The sequence below is a fragment of the Mytilus edulis genome, chromosome 5 (genome assembly GCF_963676685.1).
Source record: "Mytilus edulis chromosome 5, xbMytEdul2.2, whole genome shotgun sequence".
Classification (NCBI taxonomy): domain Eukaryota; kingdom Metazoa; phylum Mollusca; class Bivalvia; order Mytilida; family Mytilidae; genus Mytilus; species Mytilus edulis.
The window spans coordinates 23,363,287-23,384,550 of record NC_092348.1 but is presented as its reverse complement, the minus strand read 5'-3'; the positions used below and the strand labels follow the sequence as shown (position 1 = coordinate 23,384,550).

At 32.4% G+C, this 21,264-nt stretch overlaps 1 protein-coding gene across 3 annotated transcripts in view; it reads right to left on the bottom strand.

Annotated features, from left to right (window-relative positions):
• The window catches only part of LOC139523211 (leucine-rich repeat and coiled-coil domain-containing protein 1-like), a 104,420-nt gene that overhangs the window by 75,013 nt on the left and 8,143 nt on the right, over positions 1-21,264 (bottom strand). For all 3 annotated transcript variants that reach the window (XM_071317039.1, XM_071317038.1, XM_071317040.1), the window contains exons 7-8: positions 1,797-1,865; positions 921-1,011 (exon numbers count right to left, since the gene is read on the bottom strand). In XM_071317039.1, the coding sequence (XP_071173140.1) occupies positions 921-1,011; positions 1,797-1,865 (160 nt within the window). The remainder of the gene's footprint in view (positions 1-920; positions 1,012-1,796; positions 1,866-21,264) is intronic.

Sequence of the window (21,264 nt, the reverse complement as noted above, 5' to 3'; positions counted from 1 at the left end):
CAAATGCAATACATTCAGAACAGAAATATTTTTTGTATACTTTTTTTCTTCAAATTAGATGACAAATAAACTGTCCTTGATGTAAAGGTGATTCACAATGACATTTCTGGCTATTTAAAGGCTTTTAAAACATCAATTTTCCTATACTTTTTTACGCAACCACAAAAACAAAAATTTTGAAAAAAGAAATTGTTTTTGTGATAAGAATGTATTATACATGGCATTATAGATTATTTAAAAAAAAGTAAAACTTTTAAAACATTTACTGAGTAGAAAAACCATGCAAAAACTAAATCCATCTAAATATTTAAACTAGGCTATTCTCTTCTATATAAAATACATCAACAATTTAAAACTGAAGAAAATAATCATGAAGTCTGCTAGAAAGGGATAAACGTGAAAAAAATATACAGGAAAATAAGCTGGTTTACAGTATATTGAAGTTATTGAACAACATTTTATCAGCAGAATATTTTATATCTTATATTGTTTTTATTATTTGTCCTTTTTTTTAAGATAAAAGATTTTTAAAAGAGATTTGTCTACACAGTTTAAATCAAGGCAAAGATGATGAACTTAAAATAAACTGTTTCTAAGAAATTCTTAACATACATGGTAAAAAATTTTTACATAAATAAGGCTGTTAGTTTTCTCGTTTGAAATGTTCTACATTGTAATTTCTGGGCCTTTTAAAGCTGACTATGCGGTATGGGTTTTGCTCATTGTTGAAGGCTGTGCAGTGACCTATAATTGTTAATTTCTGTGTCATTTTGGTCTCTTGTAGACAGTTGTCTCATAGGCAATCATACCGCATCTTATTTTTTATATCATCGAGCGGTAATAATATAAATGTACTTAGTGTAACAATAGGGATCCTTTCTTTCTCAGCTTTAAATGAGCCCACATGAAAGACATCTTACCTCTTTCAGCTTCAAGTCTAGAGACATTGGACTGTCTCGTATCCGACAGATCATTGTAATCAGAGCTACTGACTACAGACTTGTTTTGAACCTGTAAAAAATATATTAAATTATTTTTTTTATAAAATTTTCTAGAGTTGTGTTCTCAACTATTCAATAAAGGAACCCATGGACAACCCAATTGGTGGATAGTTGTCTCATTGGCAATCATATTACATCTCTTTATTTTTAGATGGGTTGTCGTGCTATGCATACATACACTAGTTATCCAGTATCAAACAACAGAAAGTAAGTGCCCACACAGATTGGAAATGCACTCACACCTTACAACTCATCAATTTTTACAACTAATCTCTGTAAGGCTATTCACTAAGTATGAAGTTGCTCTCTTCAGTAGTTCAGCTAAAAAGTGTAGTAATTATTTTTGTTGATCAAACAGACATACAGACAAGGCGATAACAATATAACCCCTTCTTTTAGAGTGGAGATATTATATCACATTTCATACGTGAAAATATTCAGTGAAAACATGTAAACTATGTATCTTACTAAAAACCACAAAAATGTACTTTCTACACTTATCATATCAAGAGTCCTGCCAATAAAATTGAGAATGGAAATGGGAAATGTGAGGAAGAGACAACAACCCGACTGATGGACAGAAAAATATTAATTGGCAATTACACAGCAACCTAATGATGTCTACAAATATCCAGTATTTAGTTATTAGTTAAACTCTTTTTCTTAAACTCACATATTACATTTGTGCACTGGAAGCCTTCATGTGCAATAATGTTATCTCCTTACTATAGCAAACTAGACATGAAAGAATAGCTAAAATTTTCATTGGATACTGACTTAGAAACTAGTCCATACCTTAGCTGTTTGTAACTGTATCAGTTGGTGAAGCTGTTCTTCTAACTTCTCTAGTCTAGAATCAGAATCCTGTGAGACACAAAAGAAAAACAGAGGTCAAATGTCATAAATGGATGAAATTATCATTCTTAACTTCACATTAAGGTACCTTAAAACAAAACTTCAAAGTGATTTGGAACAGACCAAAGGACAGACCAATGGATTGACACCCAGTTCTTAAATTGTCACTCTCTATCATAGGTGGGTTGGGGTATATCAATATTGAGATATAACATTTCACATAGTCAAATTCAAAGCCTTTAAATGAATTTATCACACTTATTTAACAATGATATGTCTTAACATTTGGATTATATTTGCCAACTCATCTATTTATCGGTCTTCCCACTATTTATATCACTCTGCTCAGCTCTTTATATTATTCTGTATCACAGCTTTGTGACATCAAACATGTTGACCGGACCTTAATAACTTTGACCCAGACATATCAGCAACATCATAATGTTTGAACCAAAGTTGAATAGTTTGACTCGAACTTATCATAACAACTTCCAGTTGCTGGTGAAACTAAGAAAACACTTAAAAAAAATGCAAATACAGCCTAATATTCAATTATCAGGTTGTCTGCATATTGATATTGTAAAATATCAGCTGCTGGACACAATATGAAGACTTTTTGATCTCCTTCGCTGTGCTCTGACACTTGACAAAATCTTCATATTGTGACTTGCAACTGATATTTTACAAAATCAACATGCAGACAACCTGATAACCGTTACATATTCACTATTTTGAGCTTGCTGTTTGTTTGTTATTTCACTGAGGCATTGATACACTACATCTGCTTCAATTTAGTGACCCCTGGAGCATAAAATGAGGTCAAGTTCGTGTGACAATGACTGACTGAAAGACTGTGAAGGTCACATCATGAACAACCCTCCATACCATTTTTGTCATCCTAGATGAAAGCAAAGGAGTCGGTCCAGTAAGACCCCTTTTTGGCCCCAAAATATAGCAGTTTTACAAAATTGTTAAAATGTAAACTTTTAGCTATTTATTTTTAAAGTAGAATGCTTCTGCTACATTAATATGGGCTGTTTTTTACAATACAATGCACATATATCGGGTACTAGCATCATTAGGTCATGTTAAATGACTGAAATCTTCACAAGTTTAGCATTTTAGTTAATTTTTAGACGGTTTCCGTCTAAGACGAAAGTGGCCGCATTCGTGTTCATTCTTAATATTGAAATGTAAGTTGTATTTGATGATAACACATAACATATATAAAGGTTGAGGATGAACACGGATGCGGCCACTTTCATTTTTGATAAAAAAACATTTGAAAAGTGACATTTTTCAGCATATTTGGTAGATTTTTCAATTAAGAAAAAGCGAAACCCAACGTCCACGGCTTCCCTCTTCATCTTCACACAATTACTATCATTGTTTTCATAGAACATTGCAAGGTTCATGTTCGGAACCAAATCGAAATATATTGGTTTCACTAATGTTTTGCAATAATTATATCACATAATCTATAATTATGTTTATAAAGAGATAGATTCCTTCTGATAAGAAATTATCAGGTTTGTATTATATATGCTATTTATAAATTTTATATGTTTGCAATCAATCCTACACTAATATAGCGTTTCGGCGGTATTTTTTTATGATAAATAAAATATTGTTATATAGGTCCGCCATCATCAGGGATTGTCCTATATGTTTCAAAAATTATGGTTTCTTTACCTTGGTCGATGTCAGAATATCTGATAAATTTCTGTGCCTTTTATAAGCAATTATCGGTGTTTTTGTGAATACTTCATTGCAAACCACATTATCTCTTATGAGATGCCAATGTTTTAAAAGGTGTTTTCGTAATTTGCTTATGCAAGGATTATATTTAGTAGCCATTACAAGAGGAATTTCCTCTTTACGTTTCCCTTCCTTAGTTGAAAACAAATTTTTTCTCTCTTTGGTTAAGGCTTCATTGAAGCTAGACATGATTTCAGTGTCAGTGTAACCCCTATTTATCAAATTCTGTTTGAACTTTAAGAGAATTTCTCTAAGGTCATTATCATTGTTTGTTGATCTTCTGTAACGAATTACTTCTCCCGGGATAAATGCTTTAAACACGTGCTCCGTATGAGAGCTATTTCTGTGCAAATATAGAAAAGAATTCGTAGGTTTGAAATGGGTTTTCATGTCTAATATATTATCTGCTATAAATCTTCTGCCCTTGAATAAATGAACGTCTAGAAATGTTGTGTCAGATTCTGAAATTTCATATGTGAATTTGAGAAATTTGTGATGGCTATTAGCCAATTTAAAAAATTCTTCAAGTTCATGTCTTTTACCGTGGTGTATTATTATTCCATCATCCATGTATCTGGCATAATAAAATATGTTTGTCTTGTAAGGAAATGACGAAATAATTTCTTTCATTATTTGATATAATAAAATATTACAACATTCCGGTGCACAGCAGGCCCCAATTGCAGAACCTAGACATTGTTGATATAATTGATCATTAAATTCAAAGATATTATGTTGCAGAACATATCCCAAGAGGGAAACTAAATCATCTGTAGAGGGATATTTTATAGTGTAATGCGATTTATCAAATGCATCATATGCTGCTCTTACTGCTAAAAGAATTTCTTCAATTGGACAGTTGGTAAACATCTGACTTATGTCAAAACTACATAATAGGCAATTGTCTAATGGTTTGATTGTTTCTATTTTTTGTATAAAATCAGATGAATCTCTGATGAAAGTATGGTGTTTCTTAACTATTGGCACAAGAAAATAATCAACATAACGACCTATGTATTCAGTGATCGTACCAATCTGGGAAATGATAGGTCTCCCTGGAGGAACTATTAAATCAATATTAAATCCTATTCTCATGACATTGTCATAATCTACAAAATTTATTTTGTGTATTTTCGGTAATATATGCATTTGTCCCGGTCCGTAATTTTTCTGATTGCCATTTATCATGTATTTGAATGAAATTTCGTCAATTTCATTATGAATGTGCATTCTAGTGACATAATCATTGATATTATTTCTGAGAACCTTGAAGTCAAAACCGTCAAGACTTGTGTAGTGATGCGATTGTAATTGCCGATAAGCTTCGGATAAGTAAATACTCTTATCAAGAACAACAACATTGTTGCTTTTATCAGCTTTCTTAATAAGAATTGATTTGTCTCGCAAAAGTGAAGATATGCTTGACCTCTCACCAGGTTTCAGATTGTCTCTAAATCTCCGAGGCTGCATTGACGACAACTCATGTTTTGTTTGGAAAATATAATTTTCAAGTGCATCACAGCTGTAGTGAGGTTCATATTTGCTATTCTCCCTGAATGGGTGTATATTTTCATTCTTTGAATAAAATAGAAATTTACATCTTAATTTTCTAGCAAATTCATTAAAGTCTCTCATTAAATCATTTTTTGCCCCTTTCAATGCGGGAGCAGGTATGAATTTCAACCCTTTTGAAAGCAGCAAATATTCATTGTCAGTTAAAGTTTTCATTGACAGATTAACCACATGCTGTTTAGCCTGTTTTATTTGGAATTTTATTTTTGATTGTTGCATTGCAACTTTGTTTCTTTGGCGCTTGCCATACTTTTTCTTTTTCATATGAACATTAAAGCGTCTAGCCATGACTGCCGCAATATCGCAGAGATGAAATTGTCTTGTGTGTCAATGCAGACTGGGAAACTCAATGGGGTGTGGCTGGATAGCATAGCTGTTATCTGATTGGTCATTGATATAAATTTACTGATTGACAGGAAGTAACGAAAACATTGGAAGTTTAACACATTTTTATATTGATAATTATCCCATATGAAAAATATCAAAACAATAAAATATTTACTGTTCATCATGCGTTATGGAATACAAAAAGCGACTAAATAATGTCTGATAAAAAAGAATAACATACCATTAAATAGAAAATTAATCTCAATGTGAAAAAACATATAGTCTGTCAAATAATCACGTTCAAAATTTTACGCACTCATCCAGTAGGTATAACCAATATGTTCATGTTTACACAGTATAATGTTTATTAACAGTTATTTAGTATGGTCTTCCTCTCCTGTTGTTGCCCTTTTTGAAATGGATGTTGGATCTCTTCCATGTAGGGATGGGTTGTTTGGCACGTATGTCTGTTTTGAACTCTGCTAGATCCTTCTCCTGGCGTTCCTTCATGTCCAAGAATCTCTTAGCCAAATCGGATCGAGCCAGGCCAGCACATTTAGTTGCTGCACCAATGATAGTTTTGGTGTTATCTAGTTTTTTCTTAATTTCCCCATCAATGTCAGAAATTTTATTGTCTAGGAATTTAACGGACTCTGTAAGGAGGGTTGTTTTGGTTTCCTTCAGCTTGGTTGTCCATATTTCAACCAGTTCCTTTGAATAATCTCTATTCAGGAGGTCCGGTCTACAATCAAGAAGGATTTTGCAGAATGGAGGAATGTTCCCATCCTCTTGCAGGCCATAGGCCAATCCCTCTCTGGCCTTAGCTATGGCCAGTTTGCTGTTCATAATAGTCCTCAAATCCCTGACGGCGCCAGATACCACATCCGAGAAATCACTTTCAGTTTTGTCCTCCTCCTTCTTCGGTGCCGACGAAATATTTGTCAGGGGAAGAGATAGGTCAAAATCCTCCGTATCAATAGGGTCCTTGAAGGCATCCTGTGTTGGAGGAATTTCCTCCTTTTTGGATTTATTTAGAGACAGCTTACTCATCTTTACTAGAAATGGCGTGCAGTACATTAAACGTTCAAAGTATAAATGACCAAAGTCTACTAGTGTCAAAGATCACTAGAATGGCAGGAAGTACATTGTCTTATAGGATCTCATAAATCTTATGAGGGTGAAAGGGGGACCGGCAAAATCGACAAATTTTGCTACTTGTTGGTAATTATCAATTTGTTACGGTTGAAATTTTCAAAGGCCACCGAAGCACTATCAGGCTGGTTTGAGCAAACAATTGACTGTAATAAAATACAGTCATGGAGTCTTTGTTAAAACAATAGAGCTTATAACATGGTTTATATATGTATTATGATCTCTTTGTAAATATTACAATGCAATGACATTAATTGAGTGAAGTATGGGAAAACCGGATAATCAACTAAATGATTATTCTCGGGTAAGTTCCGGTGGGCAAAAACCCAACATAAACAATTAAGAAAAAGCGAAACCCAACGTCCACGGCTTCCCTCTTCATCTTCACACAATTACTATCATTGTTTTCATAGAACATTGCAAGGTTCATGTTCGGAACCAAATCGAAATATATTGGTTTCACTAATGTTTTGCAATAATTATATCACATAATCTATAATTATGTTTATAAAGAGATAGATTCCTTCTGATAAGAAATTATCAGGTTTGTATTATATATGCTATTTATAAATTTTATATGTTTGCAATCAATCCTACACTAATATAGCGTTTCGGCGGTATTTTTTTATGATAAATAAAATATTGTTATATAGGTCCGCCATCATCAGGGATTGTCCTATATGTTTCAAAAATTATGGTTTCTTTACCTTGGTCGATGTCAGAATATCTGATAAATTTCTGTGCCTTTTATAAGCAATTATCGGTGTTTTTGTGAATACTTCATTGCAAACCACATTATCTCTTATGAGATGCCAATGTTTTAAAAGGTGTTTTCGTAATTTGCTTATGCAAGGATTATATTTAGTAGCCATTACAAGAGGAATTTCCTCTTTACGTTTCCCTTCCTTAGTTGAAAACAAATTTTTTCTCTCTTTGGTTAAGGCTTCATTGAAGCTAGACATGATTTCAGTGTCAGTGTAACCCCTATTTATCAAATTCTGTTTGAACTTTAAGAGAATTTCTCTAAGGTCATTATCATTGTTTGTTGATCTTCTGTAACGAATTACTTCTCCCCGGATAAATGCTTTAAACACGTGCTCCGTATGAGAGCTATTTCTGTGCAAATATAGAAAAGAATTCGTAGGTTTGAAATGGGTTTTCATGTCTAATATATTATCTGCTATAAATCTTCTGCCCTTGAATAAATGAACGTCTAGAAATGTTGTGTCAGATTCTGAAATTTCATATGTGAATTTGAGAAATTTGTGATGGCTATTAGCCAATTTAAAAAATTCTTCAAGTTCATGTCTTTTACCGTGGTGTATTATTATTCCATCATCCATGTATCTGGCATAATAAAATATGTTTGTCTTGTAAGGAAATGACGAAATAATTTCTTTCATTATTTGATATAATAAAATATTACAACATTCCGGTGCACAGCAGGCCCCAATTGCAGAACCTAGACATTGTTGATATAATTGATCATTAAATTCAAAGATATTATGTTGCAGAACATATCCCAAGAGGGAAACTAAATCATCTGTAGAGGGATATTTTATAGTGTAATGCGATTTATCAAATGCATCATATGCTGCTCTTACTGCTAAAAGAATTTCTTCAATTGGACAGTTGGTAAACATCTGACTTATGTCAAAACTACATAATAGGCAATTGTCTAATGGTTTGATTGTTTCTATTTTTTGTATAAAATCAGATGAATCTCTGATGAAAGTATGGTGTTTCTTAACTATTGGCACAAGAAAATAATCAACATAACGACCTATGTATTCAGTGATCGTACCAATCTGGGAAATGATAGGTCTCCCTGGAGGAACTATTAAATCAATATTAAATCCTATTCTCATGACATTGTCATAATCTACAAAATTTATTTTGTGTATTTTCGGTAATATATGCATTTGTCCCGGTCCGTAATTTTTCTGATTGCCATTTATCATGTATTTGAATGAAATTTCGTCAATTTCATTATGAATGTGCATTCTAGTGACATAATCATTGATATTATTTCTGAGAACCTTGAAGTCAAAACCGTCAAGACTTGTGTAGTGATGCGATTGTAATTGCCGATAAGCTTCGGATAAGTAAATACTCTTATCAAGAACAACAACATTGTTGCTTTTATCAGCTTTCTTAATAAGAATTGATTTGTCTCGCAAAAGTGAAGATATGCTTGACCTCTCACCAGGTTTCAGATTGTCTCTAAATCTCCGAGGCTGCATTGACGACAACTCATGTTTTGTTTGGAAAATATAATTTTCAAGTGCATCACAGCTGTAGTGAGGTTCATATTTGCTATTCTCCCTGAATGGGTGTATATTTTCATTCTTTGAATAAAATAGAAATTTACATCTTAATTTTCTAGCAAATTCATTAAAGTCTCTCATTAAATCATTTTTTGCCCCTTTCAATGCGGGAGCAGGTATGAATTTCAACCCTTTTGAAAGCAGCAAATATTCATTGTCAGTTAAAGTTTTCATTGACAGATTAACCACATGCTGTTTAGCCTGTTTTATTTGGAATTTTATTTTTGATTGTTGCATTGCAACTTTGTTTCTTTGGCGCTTGCCATACTTTTTCTTTTTCATATGAACATTAAAGCGTCTAGCCATGACTGCCGCAATATCGCAGAGATGAAATTGTCTTGTGTGTCAATGCAGACTGGGAAACTCAATGGGGTGTGGCTGGATAGCATAGCTGTTATCTGATTGGTCATTGATATAAATTTACTGATTGACAGGAAGTAACGAAAACATTGGAAGTTTAACACATTTTTATATTGATAATTATCCCATATGAAAAATATCAAAACAATAAAATATTTACTGTTCATCATGCGTTATGGAATACAAAAAGCGACTAAATAATGTCTGATAAAAAAGAATAACATACCATTAAATAGAAAATTAATCTCAATGTGAAAAAACATATAGTCTGTCAAATAATCACGTTCAAAATTTTACGCACTCATCCAGTAGGTATAACCAATATGTTCAAGTTTACACAGTATAATGTTTATTAACAGTTATTTAGTATGGTCTTCCTCTCCTGTTGTTGCCCTTTTTGAAATGGATGTTGGATCTCTTCCATGTAGGGATGGGTTGTTTGGCACGTATGTCTGTTTTGAACTCTGCTAGATCCTTCTCCTGGCGTTCCTTCATGTCCAAGAATCTCTTAGCCAAATCGGATCGAGCCAGGCCAGCACATTTAGTTGCTGCACCAATGATAGTTTTGGTGTTATCTAGTTTTTTCTTAATTTCCCCATCAATGTCAGAAATTTTATTGTCTAGGAATTTAACGGACTCTGTAAGGAGGGTTGTTTTGGTTTCCTTCAGCTTGGTTGTCCATATTTCAACCAGTTCCTTTGAATAATCTCTATTCAGGAGGTCCGGTCTACAATCAAGAAGGATTTTGCAGAATGGAGGAATGTTCCCATCCTCTTGCAGGCCATAGGCCAATCCCTCTCTGGCCTTAGCTATGGCCAGTTTGCTGTTCATAATAGTCCTCAAATCCCTGACGGCGCCAGATACCACATCCGAGAAATCACTTTCAGTTTTGTCCTCCTCCTTCTTCGGTGCCGACGAAATATTTGTCAGGGGAAGAGATAGGTCAAAATCCTCCGTATCAATAGGGTCCTTGAAGGCATCCTGTGTTGGAGGAATTTCCTCCTTTTTGGATTTATTTAGAGACAGCTTACTCATCTTTACTAGAAATGGCGTGCAGTACATTAAACGTTCAAAGTATAAATGACCAAAGTCTACTAGTGTCAAAGATCACTAGAATGGCAGGAAGTACATTGTCTTATAGGATCTCATAAATCTTATGAGGGTGAAAGGGGGACCGGCAAAATCGACAAATTTTGCTACTTGTTGGTAATTATCAATTTGTTACGGTTGAAATTTTCAAAGGCCACCGAAGCACTATCAGGCTGGTTTGAGCAAACAATTGACTGTAATAAAATACAGTCATGGAGTCTTTGTTAAAACAATAGAGCTTATAACATGGTTTATATATGTATTATGATCTCTTTGTAAATATTACAATGCAATGACATTAATTGAGTGAAGTATGGGAAAACCGGATAATCAACTAAATGATTATTCTCGGGTAAGTTCCGGTGGGCAAAAACCCAACATAAACAATTAAGAAAAAGCGAAACCCAACGTCCACGGCTTCCCTCTTCATCTTCACACAATTACTATCATTGTTTTCATAGAACATTGCAAGGTTCATGTTCGGAACCAAATCGAAATATATTGGTTTCACTAATGTTTTGCAATAATTATATCACATAATCTATAATTATGTTTATAAAGAGATAGATTCCTTCTGATAAGAAATTATCAGGTTTGTATTATATATGCTATTTATAAATTTTATATGTTTGCAATCAATCCTACACTAATATAGCGTTTCGGCGGTATTTTTTTATGATAAATAAAATATTGTTATATAGGTCCGCCATCATCAGGGATTGTCCTATATGTTTCAAAAATTATGGTTTCTTTACCTTGGTCGATGTCAGAATATCTGATAAATTTCTGTGCCTTTTATAAGCAATTATCGGTGTTTTTGTGAATACTTCATTGCAAACCACATTATCTCTTATGAGATGCCAATGTTTTAAAAGGTGTTTTCGTAATTTGCTTATGCAAGGATTATATTTAGTAGCCATTACAAGAGGAATTTCCTCTTTACGTTTCCCTTCCTTAGTTGAAAACAAATTTTTTCTCTCTTTGGTTAAGGCTTCATTGAAGCTAGACATGATTTCAGTGTCAGTGTAACCCCTATTTATCAAATTCTGTTTGAACTTTAAGAGAATTTCTCTAAGGTCATTATCATTGTTTGTTGATCTTCTGTAACGAATTACTTCTCCCCGGATAAATGCTTTAAACACGTGCTCCGTATGAGAGCTATTTCTGTGCAAATATAGAAAAGAATTCGTAGGTTTGAAATGGGTTTTCATGTCTAATATATTATCTGCTATAAATCTTCTGCCCTTGAATAAATGAACGTCTAGAAATGTTGTGTCAGATTCTGAAATTTCATATGTGAATTTGAGAAATTTGTGATGGCTATTAGCCAATTTAAAAAATTCTTCAAGTTCATGTCTTTTACCGTGGTGTATTATTATTCCATCATCCATGTATCTGGCATAATAAAATATGTTTGTCTTGTAAGGAAATGACGAAATAATTTCTTTCATTATTTGATATAATAAAATATTACAACATTCCGGTGCACAGCAGGCCCCAATTGCAGAACCTAGACATTGTTGATATAATTGATCATTAAATTCAAAGATATTATGTTGCAGAACATATCCCAAGAGGGAAACTAAATCATCTGTAGAGGGATATTTTATAGTGTAATGCGATTTATCAAATGCATCATATGCTGCTCTTACTGCTAAAAGAATTTCTTCAATTGGACAGTTGGTAAACATCTGACTTATGTCAAAACTACATAATAGGCAATTGTCTAATGGTTTGATTGTTTCTATTTTTTGTATAAAATCAGATGAATCTCTGATGAAAGTATGGTGTTTCTTAACTATTGGCACAAGAAAATAATCAACATAACGACCTATGATTTTAGGATTGATTGCAAACATATAAAATTTATAAATAGCATATATAATACAAACCTGATAATTTCTTATCAGAAGGAATCTATCTCTTTATAAACATAATTATAGATTATGTGATATAATTATTGCAAAACATTAGTGAAACCAATATATTTCGATTTGGTTCCGAACATGAACCTTGCAATGTTCTATGAAAACAATGATAGTAATTGTGTGAAGATGAAGAGGGAAGCCGTGGACGTTGGGTTTCGCTTTTTCTTAATTGAAAATGAGCACCATTTGCGGAATTATATAAAAATAATTCAATCAAAAACTATTTTAAAAGAATCTGCACTTGAAAAGAATCAAAGATGAATGAAATTTTAAAAGAATCAATCAAGTTTTGAAATGATTTGCCTGCAGAATATCTAAATCCGTGATGGTAAAGTACACTACTAACTAAGGGCATGCACTGATATAATCTCTTTATTTGTCTTTAATGCAGTGCATTGTGGGAAGTAACCAAATATAGTTATTGCTAATGGTGTTCACTGACACAATTTATCCTTTATTCCTTCTATGCCTCAATTCATTTCCTGCTATTACCATAATAAAACAAAGGGTCTTTAACATTTGTCTAAAAAACATTTTTCTTCTTTGATATGTCAATTATCTTTCTATGATATGTCAATTATCTTTCTAGGTTATGTCAATTATTTTTTAATTTGAACTTCTTTTATTAGGCTTTACAAATTTTCCTATTTCCTTCTAAAATTCATTTTTTAAAAGTGACATATATTAAAAAGTTTATGTTCCACAATCTCTACTGATTTTTTTTTAAATTGTTATGTTCAATACTATAAAGCTTAGCCAATATTAACTTTGCAGAACTTTAAATTATCTACATTCTAGATACTTATAGGTCACATGTACTTTTATTCTGTTTCAAATAATCTGTGCTTTAAAAAAAACCAGAAGCTTGCAAAAAACAATACAAATTAATTTGTCAATCATCTCAAAAGTTTCAATCTGACAGTGAATTCTACATTTTTCTGACATGGTTACATGCTTAATATAACTGTCACACAGCTTTCTTATGAAAGGGGAAGGTTTAGCATTCAAAAAGATGTTTAATGTTTGCATTGTCCTTATGTTCCTGTTGAAAGCCTGTAATCCAAAAGTTTACATAATATCATTGATACCTATAAGTGACCATCTCCTATAATTAATTATTTTTCAGTCTGCATGCTAGTTTTCTTTTTTGTATTAGTTTTAAAATATTTTGTTACTATGGGGTTTCATATGATTTACTCTTCTATATGGGTTTTTCTCATTATTGAAGCTTTTTCAATGACCTCTAGTTATTTACATCCATGACCTTTGGTCAATAATTAGATATATATCTCATTGACATTTCTACCAAATCTCCTTATTTCTATATTGTGGGCATCAATTTTAGCATCTATTTACTCTAGTATCTATTTATTAATAAATGACATTGACTAGTGATTATCCATTCAAGACAAGTAAAAAGCTGATAGTGTTTTCAAAACATGTTCATGAAGCTCTGAAAGCATCAACTAATTCATTCCGAGTCATACTACTTTTGTTTTTTCTATAAATCAAACCTCAGAATGAAGAGTGCTTAATGAATGAAGATAAATTAGGCAATTTATTAGCCAGACAGAATAATTGAAAATAATGGACATTATGGTTATAACCATGTGGTCAGTGTAAAAAGTTTGTATATACTGTCAATAAATCAACCCATATTAGGAATTCAAAATACTGGGTCTGTTCATTTTCTGGTTCAGTGGTTTCTGAAACAATTTGTTAAAGTTGAAGATTTTTGTACCAGTAAAAGGAACTTGGCCTTCAGTCTTATTACATTATTGAGACTTTTGAGAGTATATACCAAGGTAACAAAGTTTTATATGACAAGAAATCCTAGAACTCTGTTTTTCTTCTTTCCTTCTATGGTGAAAACGTGGTCACATTGTACATGAAGAAAAACACTAATTAAATTTCTCCTGCCAGAAGTGCTTTTCTAGATCTCAGGAATGCTCAATGGGAAAATCTAAAAGCCAAGGATTTTTAAATCACAAGAATAAGTATGGAGCTATATGACCATAATTGATACCAATTATCATGAGGTCAATGAACTTTCATCTTAGTAATTGTTCTAATCATACTTGCTACATAATCCAAGATGTAAAAAAACAATCATTAAAATGTGACAGCTTTCCTTATCTAATTATTCATGAACTATAAGTGACTGTAGTACAAGACAATTATATACAATTAGATTCGATAAAGACTTAATAATTTTATCCGAGTATTGTACCATATTTGTTATGAATGTTTTGCTATCCTTTGTGTAAACTTTCACTAACTATTGAAAATTGCTGACTCTGATATTCTAAATAACCGTTTCAAACATGATTTACCTAAAACTTAAATTGCAGATGATGTATTTCAAACTATTTGTTTAGCATGACAATAATCAATGACCAATAAATCATAAATCTTACAATTCAAGTGGCAATACCTTCTATAATATTATTGGACTGGTTTTAACTATAAATTGTAGGAAACCTTTGCAATAATTACCCTTACATTTTGCCCAATTTCTTTTTTGTCTCTCTCTTACAGTTTCATAGACCTAACAAAATTAAGAAAAGGTTATAAACTATAACTTAAATTTTACAGGTCATGGCTATTAAATTTTAAAGATCATAGGTCTCTCATATGACCTTTTTATGAGGCATACTGTCAAATGCTTGTGTAAAATCTTTAAAATGAGAAAAATATAAAGAGTGACTAGAGCATTTTGACGACATTGTAACAAACAATTTGACAAACAACTATTAATTTAACTGTGACAGTTTCAGAGGAGCAGCAACAACAAGCCTAATTCTAATGTACAGAGAACCTTGAACACTACAACAAAACAATCAACAGAGAACCTTGAACACTACAACAAAACAACCGACAGAGTACCTTGAACACTACAACAAAACAACCGACAGAGAACCTCGAACAATACAACAAAACAACCAACAGAGAACCTCGAACACTACAACAAAACAATCAACAGAGAACCTCGAACACTACAACAAAACAACCAACAGAGAACCTCGAACACTACAACAAAACAACCAACAGAGAACCTTGAACACTACAACAAAACAATCAACAGAGAACCTCGAACACTACAACAAAACAATCAACAGAGAACCTCGAACACTACAACAAAACAACCAACAGAGAACCTCGAACACTACAACAAAACAACCAACAGAGAACCTCGAACACTACAACAAAACAACCAACAGAGAACCTAGAACACTACAACAAAACAACCAACAGAGAACCTCGAACACTACAACAAAACAATCAAACCAACAGAGAACCTCGAACACTACAACAAAACAATCAACAGAGAACCTCGAACACTACAACAAAACAATCAACAGAGAACCTCGAACACTACAACAAAACAACCAACAGAGAGAGAACCTCGAACACTACAACAAAACAACCAACAGAGAACCTCGAACACTACAACAAAACAACCAACAGAGAACCTCGAACACTACAACAAAACAACCAACAGAGAACCTCGAACACTACAACAAAACAATCAACAGAGAACCTCGAACACTACAACAAAACAACCAACAGAGAACTTGAACACTACAACAAAACAATCAACAGAGAACCTCGAACACTACAACAAAACAATCAACAGAGAACCTAGAACACTACAACAAAACAACCAACAGAGAACCTTGAACACTACAACAAAACAACCAACAGAGAACCTTGAACACTACAACAAAACAATCAACAGAGAACCTAGAACACTACAACAAAACAACCAACAGAGAACCTTGAACACTACAACAAAACAACCAACAGAGAACCTTGAACACTACAACAAAACAATCAACAGAGAACCTTGAACACTACAACAAAACAATCTTGAACACTACAACAAAACAACCAACAGAGAACCTTGAACACTACAACAAACAATCAACAGAGAACCTTGAACACTACAACAAAACAACCAACAGAGAACCTTGAACACTACAACAAAACAATCAACAGAGAACCTAGAACACTACAACAAAACAACCAACAGAGAACCTCAAACACTACAACAAAACAATCAACAGAGAACCTTGAACACTACAACAAAACAACCAACAGAGAACCTCGAACACTACAACAAAACAATCAACAGAGAACCTAGAACACTACAACAAAACAATCAACAGAGAACCTCGAACACTACAACAAAACAATCAACAGAGAACCTCGAACACTACAACAAAACAATCAACAGAGAACCTCGAACACTACAACAAAACAATCAACAGAGAACCTAGAACACTACAACAAAACAACCAACAGAGAACCTTGAACACTACAACAAAACAACCAACAGAGAACCTTGAACACTACAACAAAACAATCAACAGAGAACCTTGAACACTACAACAAAACAACCAACAGAGAACCTTGAACACTACAACAAAACAATCAACAGAGAACCTAGAACACTACAACAAAACAACCAACAGAGAACCTCGAACACTACAACAAAACAATCAACAGAGAACCTTGAACACTACAACAAAACAACCAACAGAGAACCTAGAACACTACAACAAAACAACCAACAGAGAACCTTGAACACTACAACAAAACAACCATTAATACAGTGTTGAATCAAGAGAATATAAAATCTTTATTATCTCTTTTTTTGTATTAAATAGATATTTTTAATGATAGAATATTAAGGGAAAACTTATTGATTTTTAAATTTCTAGCCAGAGCTTTTAATGTAAAAGACTTCAGTTATCACACACCCAGTAAAAATAAAATAAAAACTTGAGATTAAATTCACAAAATAAAGAATTCTTTTAAATGCTTAAAATATCAATGATTTCAAATTTAAAACATTTTGGCTAGACTGTTTGAAATTAAATTGGTTTTAACTTTTATGTATACACAGGTCCATGTTTATAATACGAAAAATATCCCAATAAAAAAAGTATTGCTTCTGTCAAGAAAATAACACATTATCCTTATATTTCTGTGGTAAAGAACTGCCCATGGTCACTAAAATATTGGATTTCAACAATAATTGGAAAAAATGTGAGACTAAAGCAATTAAATAGGAAATATATAAGACTTGCCTAACACTGAAACATTAGCATTACTGATAATAAATGCTTTAATTTTCTTATATAAGAATTAATACGATGTTTCAGATAAGTAATTATTCAATACTTATGAAACAATTCATACTACTGAATTAATTGTCTTTAATTTTAATGACTTCAAATATACATTCTTTCCAAATATACATTCTTTTCAAATACATACATAACAGCAAGAAGCTGAGCTTTTATCAAATTGAAAGGTTTTCTTCTCCAAATTTTAACAAAATTGAGTACTGACTATTGATTTCACCAACTAGTGATGCCTGCCAGTAAAAAATTGAAATACTGCACCTAATTACCTACTCAAAATATTAAATTTTTTGTAGCTGATGGGAAGATAACAAAATGTTCTTATTAATTCGCTAAAATAGAAGAATTTGACTCTTAACACAAGTCTGCAGTTTATCAATTTTTTCAACGACTAATTGTCTAGGTTTCTTAAGATTCCTGGAGCTGCAAAATCAGAATGGTGTTGGGGTGCAGATCCAGGATTTTGATTGATTGGTTGTTGGTTGCTACAGACAATGTATAAACTGCCACTTTTAAGCCTGAATCATTTATAAAGCTCCAAAAGCCTACACCCTCCATATCTGTCTCTAATGTTCTATATTGAGACAATGGACACAATTTATTCCCTGAATTAACCATCTCCATTGATACTGGATTAAATATATCAATTGTTGTCAATATATCTATAAAATTAATATGAAAGATAAAACATGGTATTATTTTTTTTATATACAATAACACTTTAATGCATTTCAAACTGAAACATAAAATAGTAAAAGTGGGATTTTCTGTACCAATACCTCAACTAAGATCAGTTTTATCAAAGATAAAATTGAGAATGGAAATGGGGAATGTGCCAAAGAGACAACAACCCGACCATAGAAAAAAAAAATGCACAAAAAGATGCACAAATGTTTACCCTGATCTATAAAAAAGACAGACTTTTCTGCGTCTTAACTGACTGTTCCTGTCTACAAGATAAAGATTTTTAATAGATGTCTGCAATGTATAAGGAAATCTTTTAACAGTCGATTTAACGTAATAAACACCTAGTTAATTTTCAGGCAGTTAAGATAGAACTAACAAATAGGGTAATTATGACGAAGCCATAACAGGCTAAAAGCCAATTTGTACCAGACAGGATTAAAATCAACTTTTCTCACCTAAAATCTTTTTTTAAATTATATTTCCTTCTTTTAGTTAACAGGAAAGTCTTAAGTTAAATCTAAACCTCTCTATGTGCTAGTTCTTCAATATAAATTTACCAAATAAACAGCTGCGCCATGAGCGCATGATACGCCCGACGTCTTGTGTGGAAGTTTTATGCAATAATCATAAATAGTTTCTGAGAAAGTTTTAAGCAATTACCAATTGATTTATTGCTTTTGAAACACGGCGGGACATGTGAAACCCCCCACCCTGGTTTTTTTTTTACAAATATAACTAAAATTAAATTTTGAATCAAACCAAAAAGTATGCAGATCTTAATAGATGAAAATATAACAAAGAAGTGTGTACAGTTTCAAGCAATAATCATAAATTGTTTTTGAGATACAGCGCGACATGTAAAAAAAAACCTCCCCTTTTTAACAAAATACTCAATAACTCAAAAATAAAATTTTGAGTCATCACCAAAAAGTATACAGATCTTTAGATTAATATAAAAAAGAAGTGTGTAAAGTTTTAAGCAATAATCATAAATCTTTTTTGAGATACGGCATGACATGTTAAAACCCCCTCCCCCTTTTTTACAAAATACTCAATAACTCAAAAATGAAATTTTAAATCATCACCAAAAAGTATACAGATCTTTAGATTAATATAACAAAAAAGTGTGTAAAGTTTTAAGCAATAATCATAAATCGTTTTTGAGGTACGGCGCGACATGTAAAAAACCCTCCCCCTTTTTTACAAAATATATATATAAATCCTCAATAACTCAAAAATGAAATTTTCAATCATCACCAAAAAGCATACAGATATTAAAATTAATATAACTAAGAGGTGTGTAAAGTTTTAAGCAATAATCAAGAATCGTTTTTGAGATACGGTGCGACATGTGAAAAAAAACACACCCCTGTTTTAGTTACAAAGTGCCATAACTCAAAAAGTTTAAATCTTATTTTCACCAAAAAGTATACAGATCATTTGACCATCATAAAAAACAACTATATTAAGTTTCATGAAATTTAGATAAGTCGTTCTCAAGTTACGGTGCGACATGTTTACGCTGGACAGACAGACAGACAGACGGACGGACAGACGGACAGACAGACATACGGACAGACAGACGGACGGACACCGGACATTTGTATACCATAATACGTCCCGTCAAAATTTTGACGGCGTATAAAAATTAGAGACAAAATAAAATCTTTCTGCTTTATACAAATTTTATTCTTTTCATTCTTTTTGTTTTTTATAAACCAAATATTGTTTTGTGCTTGATTATAAAATTCTTAGGATTCAAAAGCTATAAAATAACTGTCTGGCAACCAATGACACTGTAATCAATTTTATCAATTAGAAACATCAGAGACAGATTTTGAGGATAAAGGTTTATTGAGCTCTATCCAGGATAAATGCATAGAAGTGTCTCTTCATAAATGTTGGAAATTATTATAAATTAAGGAATGTATCTCCCTCATGCAAAGCTCCGATTCCTTTCACGGATTTGGCTATACTTTTTGGAACTTTTGGATTATAGCTCTTCATCTTTTATATAAGCTTTGGATTTCAAATATTTTGGCCACGAGCATCACTGAAGAGACATGTATTGTCGAAATGCGCATCTGGTGCAGGAAAATTGGTAACGTTAATGTTAGTACATGTTTATGAAGTTCAAGATACTGGATAAATATAACCACAAACTAATTTCTATTCTATAAATAATTTCTTACTTTTAGTTTTCAGTAAGAATCCGAGGGCACACCTTCACACCCCTGGGGTTGTTCACACCCAATTTTTATTCCAATACAGGTAACATTATTAGATGTTTTTTAGATTAATATATCACAATAATTTTTTTTTTTTGAAATATTGTTTTGTGATTAGTTGATTAAATATTATATGTTGATATGATATTTACAAAGCTCAAGAATTGTAAAAGTGACACTACCCAAATTGAGAATTGATCTGAGTTAAGTAATAAGAAGCATTATGGATAAGTTTCATAACATTTGGTTGAGGTAAACTTAAGTAATGGAATGGAAACGAAAATTTTGCAAAACTTTTCCATTGGGAAAGGGGCATAACTCTAGAACTCTTTCAAAGTGACTCCATCAAAATTTCAAATTGATTTGTGTTTTGTGGTAATAAGCAATAGGTTAAAAATTTAAATTACTACAAAATGAACAGTTGACTTGGTAGATCTTGATAATGTACATTCTGTAAATATTTCTGTCTTCTGTCACTATCCGTAGCAGTTTACTAGTCTATGTTAGGCAAACATTGTATTCTATCCCTTTGTTATATTTTAAGCTATGTCTGACCATGTTGGTTGGCAGTAGTGAACATCAGATACATTTTTAAATAGAAACCCCTATATGATGTTTGTGACCATATTTGTTTCCAATTGGCGCACTAGTTTCAGAGAATAAAGGATAAGAGTCAATGGACACCAAATGATTTCCCTTCAAAATTTATTGCCTTTGGTATCCAATTGCCTGCTTTACATACTTACAGGTTAAGAACGAATAAACAGACAGATGCAAGGACAAACGAACGGACACACAATACCCCTAAGTGGGGCATTAGAAAAACTGGT